The 6,008-nt window shown below is 42.0% G+C and overlaps 2 protein-coding genes across 2 annotated transcripts; both read right to left on the reverse strand.

Moving 5' to 3' along the window:
• Positions 1 to 213: 213 nt before the first annotated feature.
• PCYB_091450 (prefoldin-like protein) lies at positions 214 to 1,931 on the reverse strand. Its single transcript, XM_004222258.1, has 5 exons — positions 1,499 to 1,931; positions 1,163 to 1,267; positions 832 to 939; positions 608 to 662; positions 214 to 488 (listed from the first exon to the last, which is right to left on the reverse strand). The coding sequence occupies exons 1-5, from the start codon at positions 1,663 to 1,665 to the stop codon at positions 459 to 461; spliced, it is 465 nt and encodes a 154-aa protein (XP_004222306.1). The 5' UTR covers positions 1,666 to 1,931; the 3' UTR covers positions 214 to 458.
• Positions 1,932 to 2,630: 699 nt separating this feature from the next.
• Positions 2,631 to 5,942, reverse strand: PCYB_091460 (hypothetical protein; the record flags this gene model as incomplete). Its single annotated transcript, XM_004222259.1, has 2 exons — positions 2,631 to 5,590; positions 5,684 to 5,942. 2 exons carry the CDS (start codon positions 5,940 to 5,942, stop codon positions 2,631 to 2,633), a joined length of 3,219 nt encoding a protein of 1,072 aa, XP_004222307.1.
• Positions 5,943 to 6,008: the final 66 nt, after the last annotated feature.

Consider the following 6,008-nt stretch of genomic DNA (forward strand, 5'->3'; position numbering starts at 1 on the left):
AAAATTTTTTTATTGCTTCACTTTATTGAACGTAGAATGGGTATGCAAACGGAGGGGTAAACGAACGCTCCACTGGAGTGTAAAATGACCCCTACAAACTGTTCATTTTGGGCGTTTTTGCCGACAACCTATACGCATGTTGGGCATACACGTTCATTTGTTGCGTAAATTGTGACATGTGTGGGGAGACATACGAATTTTGCGCAGTGGAAGGCTTAAGGGGTTAAATGCGCGTCACTATATGAGTATCAGCTGACGTATGTGTACAGATATACACACACACGTTTGCACAAGGTGGAAAATGTTTTCTTTTCCATCGAAGGAAACGCAAAAAAGGCGGTGTATTTAAACGAATCCGTTGAATTGGCTAAATCGGATAAATCTCTCAATCGCTGGTTCGCTGAATCTTCCAAGCCGTCCACCGTCTGAGGCACCCTTTAAGAGGTCCCCGAGGCAAGTCAAGCCAAATTTGAAATAGCTCTCATCAGCTGCAGTACGGGGGAAGAAAGAAATAAAAACTTGTCAACATTATAAACACGCGAACTTAAACTAAAATGTACCATTCATAAAAGCGCTCAGTGAGGAATGGAATTCTCAGCGTAATTACTATTTGTATGTGAGCCTTGACCCGCGATATCTGCTTGTTCCAGTAGGCCACTTTGCTGCAAAGGGGTGAAAACGGCACACCATTGTTAGGGGGGTAGCGAAATGGCTCGTAAAAAGGGGAAAACTATTAAAAAAGAACCTCCCCCAGGGAACATAAAACGGTTAATGCATAATCCGGATGTAGACCCACACGTCTACACTCGTGTAGTGTCTCTCTTCGCTCACTCCTCGTAAAGATTTATCTTCTTTTTCAAGAATACGATGGCGTCCTCGAGGGACATCTCCAAATAAAACTCATATCCTATTTGGATGAAAATTTTATTCTTGTCTAATCTGCCAATGGGGGGAAAGTTCATATGACATGTGTGATAGTAGAGATATAGGTAGTACTCGCGTGGGTATACGCAGATTCTGCGTGAGTGATTGCGTAGATGCCTCAGGAGTGATGACACACGAATGCGGGCTCCTTCGCCACATATATGCTTGTGGAGCAACAACGAACGTGCTCTCGCTGGGTCATCTCTTCGTCTCATTCGCTCCCTTTTCCGTTCATTACATGTCGGCGTAAACGTAACTATCGCATCCCAGCAAGGTAAGCGTCTCGATTTCCTTTTGGTCCTTCATGTTAATGAAAAGTTTAAGATTTTCAACGAGGATTTGCCTGCAGGGGTAACGTATCCCCGGTGTTAGCGAAGTGTGTTGGGGGTCGGGCCAATATGGCTAGACCTATAAGCGGCCATGCTACGCATTTTCATATCAGGGGATGTATCCCCCTAAGTCTAAATGGCACTCAATGTGAATAGAAAAAAATGCAAACGTAATTGGGGCGTATGCTCGAAGGGACAGATCTTTCAGCCCCAAAGGTGAAGGCTTTTTTCCTTGGCTAACTCACATGTCAAAAATGTCCTGCAGAATTTCATCCCTCCTTTTTTGTCGTTCCCTAAGTTGCTCGTGCAGCACGTCATCGATAAAACTTTCGCTCTTCAAAATTAGCTTTTTAAAATCCTCCTTATTTTCCTCATTTATTGCAGCGTTCCCTAATGCTTCGTAGAAATTCATTTTGCTTGCATTTTACTGTTTTGTGGGATCCGAGTGGGTGGGGTGAATTAACTTGTTCGACGTGGCGTGGCCAAAAAGGACGAATGACAAACTGGGGAGGCAACACCTGGGTGTATACACCGTTAGCCACAAGGTAGTTTTTTTTTTTTCCTGTGCGGTTCCTTAACCAACGCGCTAGCCCTAGGGTGTTGCGCCCCTTTTAGGAATCTGCTATATTTTACCGTCACGTTCAGTGCCACCCCTACCTCTTTCCACTCTGTTTACACTTTTTTTTTTTTTTTTTTTTTTTTGAATTAAAAAATTTTACGTTTTTACCAAAATGGGCTCTTCTTCGAGAAGGGGGGAAAGATCATAAAGAGTGTTCCCCGACTGTCACATTAAATGAAATAAATGAAACGTGCATAAAGTTGGGGGGTGGGCACGAGAGAAGAAACGCCACGTTTTGCAAATAGGTCGAAGTGGGGACGGGGAGGTTATTCTAAAAACGGAGCGCATAAATTTAGGGAGAACTATCTAAAACGTTCGCAAACTTCCTGACACCTTTCTATATTTCAGTTCGAAGTGTATGGAAGCCTCGGGGAACCTCCCGCTTAACACGCATGGGCAGCGGGTGGAGTCGCGGAACAGAGGTATACACATGGAGGCCTAAAATGAAATGCCAGGAAAGAGACGCCACGAAAGAGACGCCATGATAGAGACGCCATGAAAGAGACGCCATGAAAGGGACACCGCGAAAGAGACGCCATGAAAGAACCCCCAGGAAAGAAACCCACACGGTGGAGACCTGGCTACCAATTCAACACGGGAAGGAATACACCGCTAAGGTGAGTCACGCCGCCGCGGGGAAAGGAAAAAAGGGGCAATCCTGCGCGTCTTCCAACTGGCGCGGTACAACGAAGGGGTCACCAAAAGGGCGCCTCAACAGGGTGTGCGCCAAATGGAACCCTCCGCTGCGTTGCTCCCTGTCAGTTGGCGAGCCACTCGAGCAGCACCCCAATCAACTTGGAGTACGCCTCATCCGTGGCACCCAAGCCACGCAGCTTGTTCTGAATGGCGGCGAGCCTCCTCCTGTAGGAGGCGCAGCTCTTCCGCAGAGTTTCATACGGCTTCTTCGAGCTGTAAAGAGAGCCACCATTTTTTACTGCGTTTTGAAATTTTAGCAATTCCTGGAATCGCTGCTTCTTTTCACAATTTTGAATCTTAAGTATGCCCTCGTAGATGTCACACTGTCTGTTTAGATTTAAGAGGTGCGCCTTCTCTTGTTGTGTCTGGTTCGTAAGTTGGTCATAGGAGTGGATCAGTTCGGTTAAGTACTTTGCAAGGGACACCTTCTTTCCTTTAACCTCCTTGACATTTTTTTTAACAAAAGAAATTTCGTGTTGTATTTTAAAGGAGACATTAACTCCGTTGTCAAAATTTTTTTGAAAAGCTTCTTTCTTATTGTCCAGTTCGTTCCGTTTGTTTAATGCCTGTTTGATATTCGCGAGAAGAATATTTTGTTGTTTTTTTGCATTTTCTATGAGATCATTTTTTGCCTGTATGTTTTTCTTCAAAAGTAGGATGTCCTTATTTTCCGTGTACTCTTTGATAACTCCTTGTAATTTTTTTTTCTGGTCAATTTTGTTTTCCAAAATGAGAATTTTATTTTCATACTGTAGGAGGTCTTGTTGGTATTTCTCTTTTTCACTTTTTAAGGAGTCGATATCATTTTTTAAGTTTTCCTTTTTCCGCTTATACTCCTCAGATTTGATATTTTTTTTTTCATTCCATCTCAGTATGTCGTCTTTCATTTTATCGATTTCTCCCAGTGTGTCGGAATTTTTGGAGGCGAACTTTTCCAGCTGCAATCGTATGTACATAATATTTTTATTTATTTTTTTAAGTACATTTTGTGCGTTTTTGAAATTTTCTTGCAGTTCGCATTTCTTCTGATTCAGAATGAGTCGTAAGTCTCTCCCCCTGAGCATTTCTTCGTTCATTTTTTGGTTCTCATTTTGTATTTTTATCATTTCCGACTGTTTCAAGAACCAATCTTTTTCCAAATGTCTGCTCTGTTTAAGTACATCCTTTATTTGTTTGTTTAGCTTTTCTATTTTTATATTCAATGTGAGAGGCATTCCATGATCATCACAATTTTTTCTATTTTTCTTATCAAACTCCTCGTTCAGTCTATCTACTTCCAGCTGCTTGTTTTCAATCAGGTAATGATTTTTCTTTATGATCTGATCATAGTTAGTTAGCAGTTCATGTTTCTCCTCAAATTCTTCATTTAATTTTTTTACTTTTTTTTGCACATTTTCTATCTTTGTACTTTCCAGAATTTGCTGTATCTTAATTCGGATGATACCATTTTTGTAATTTTCAATTTCGTTTTCCTTTTTTGTTATATTTTCCTTCACGTTCGCCAGATCGTTTTTCAGTTTGGAGGAAAAATGACTCACTTTAATTTCTTCTGTATACATATTAATTATTTTGTCTATATTTTTGTTAATGTCATTTTTTACTATCTTTATTTTGTTTTCCCTATTTCTTATCTCCTTTTTGAGTTTTCCTATTTCTTCGTTTATTTGTACACACTTGTCTCTCTCATTTTGTATATCCACTTTGACATCTTCATTGTGTTGCACAATGGTGTTTACATCCTTCTGGATTTTTTTTTTCCCCTGTATGGTTCGTTCCGTCTCATTTTTCAGCGCCCCAAGCTCGGACTGAAGCTTTTCCTTTTTATCCTTTTCTGTTGTAAGTTCCTTTGTCAGGACATCCTTTTGTATCTCCATGTCGTATATGCTTGACTTTAGTTCCATTAGTTTTGTGTTCATTTCATCAATGGCTTCATCTCTCTGTTTCATTTTGCTGATCGATTCGTTTAGCTCCTTCATCATTTCATGCCTCCCCTTCTTTAACTGTCCGTACTGTTCTTTCTCCTCCCTGATCAGTCTTTCCAAATTGGCACATTCCGTTTGCTCGTTCCTTTCTATGTCCTTCTTTGTGTCTATATCGTTTTGTATTTCGTTCAAATCGTGGTTCATTTTGTTCAGAATATTTTCCTTCTTCTGTATGGCTGACTGGGTTCCCAGGGGGGACTTCTCCACAGGGGTTTTCTCCACGGGGGGTTCTCCCTCAAGCTCGCGTCCTTCCTCGAAGGAAGCCTCCCCCTTTCCGCTTCTTGCCTCCCCCTCTCCGCTTCTTACCTTCCCCCGCCGCTTCTGCCCCGTCTGCCGCCCCTCCCCTAACACATTTTCACTAATGCGCGAGTTGGCATTCACCAAGTCGAAGTACCTCCTCAAATTGTTCAGTTCGAGGAGGCTATTATTAAATTTGGTGAAGACATCCGATTGGTAATTCAGTTCTTTCTTCAAATTTGCCATTTGCTTGTTGTAATTTTTTTTCAACTCGTTTTGCTTTCCCAGCTGTTTCTCCCTCTCATCTTTCATGTTCTTTATTGCCTCACTTAATTCTTGTTCCTTTTTATTTAAAAAATCTTTTTCTTTGTTTACTCGAAACAGTTCTGCTCCTGCGTTTTTTACGTCTTCCTCTAGCTTACTCCTTTCATGCTGCCTCACCCTTAGCTTTTCCTCCAAAATGTGTTTTTTTTTTAGCTGTTCGTGTAGGATGTCCTTCAGGTGTTCCAGCTTTTCGCTTCCCGGTTGATCAAGCATGGTACTTGCTGCATTTGTCTGTCGTCTCTCTACTCTCTTTTTACATGACCACTTTTTCTGTTTATGCTTTTTTTCCACTTCTTTCCCCTCCTTCGTGGACAAAAGATCATCCGTTTTGCTCCCCTCCAGGGGGCCCTTCCAACGTGTATTATCCTCACCTGTTGTTTCTCCCCCCGAGTGGGTCACATTGACATAGCCCGTTCGTTCGTACCCATTATCGTCATTGTGCTCATCAGCTGAATGGCCTCCCTCTGTGAGATCACCACCTGCTTTGCTCCCAACAGGGAGTCCATCCTCCTTACACAGTAGTTTTGGACTCCCTCCTTCTGCTTCTCCCATTCCGATGTGCACATCCTTACCTGGGATGTCATCCCCCTTGGAGTCATCACCCACCCTTCTGAACACCTCTCCAAATGTTTTCCCCTCCCCAGCGCGCTCCCTACATTTGTCAAGGGAGGAATCTACATTGATATTACTGCACACTGTGTTCGATTCGAACCAAGCTTCGTCAATCCATTTTTTATTTTCACTACTCATAGGATGATAGTTCGTCCCACTACTCTTAACTTTCTCATCATTATATTTTTTTCCTTCTTTTTCTCTTTGCACATTCTTCATTTTTCATCATGAAAGAATCGTCTGTACGAACCATATTTGTCTCTCTCTCATTCGCGAAAAAAAAAA

The sequence above is a fragment of the Plasmodium cynomolgi genome, chromosome 9 (assembly GCF_000321355.1).
Source record: "Plasmodium cynomolgi strain B DNA, chromosome 9, whole genome shotgun sequence".
Classification (NCBI taxonomy): domain Eukaryota; phylum Apicomplexa; class Aconoidasida; order Haemosporida; family Plasmodiidae; genus Plasmodium; species Plasmodium cynomolgi.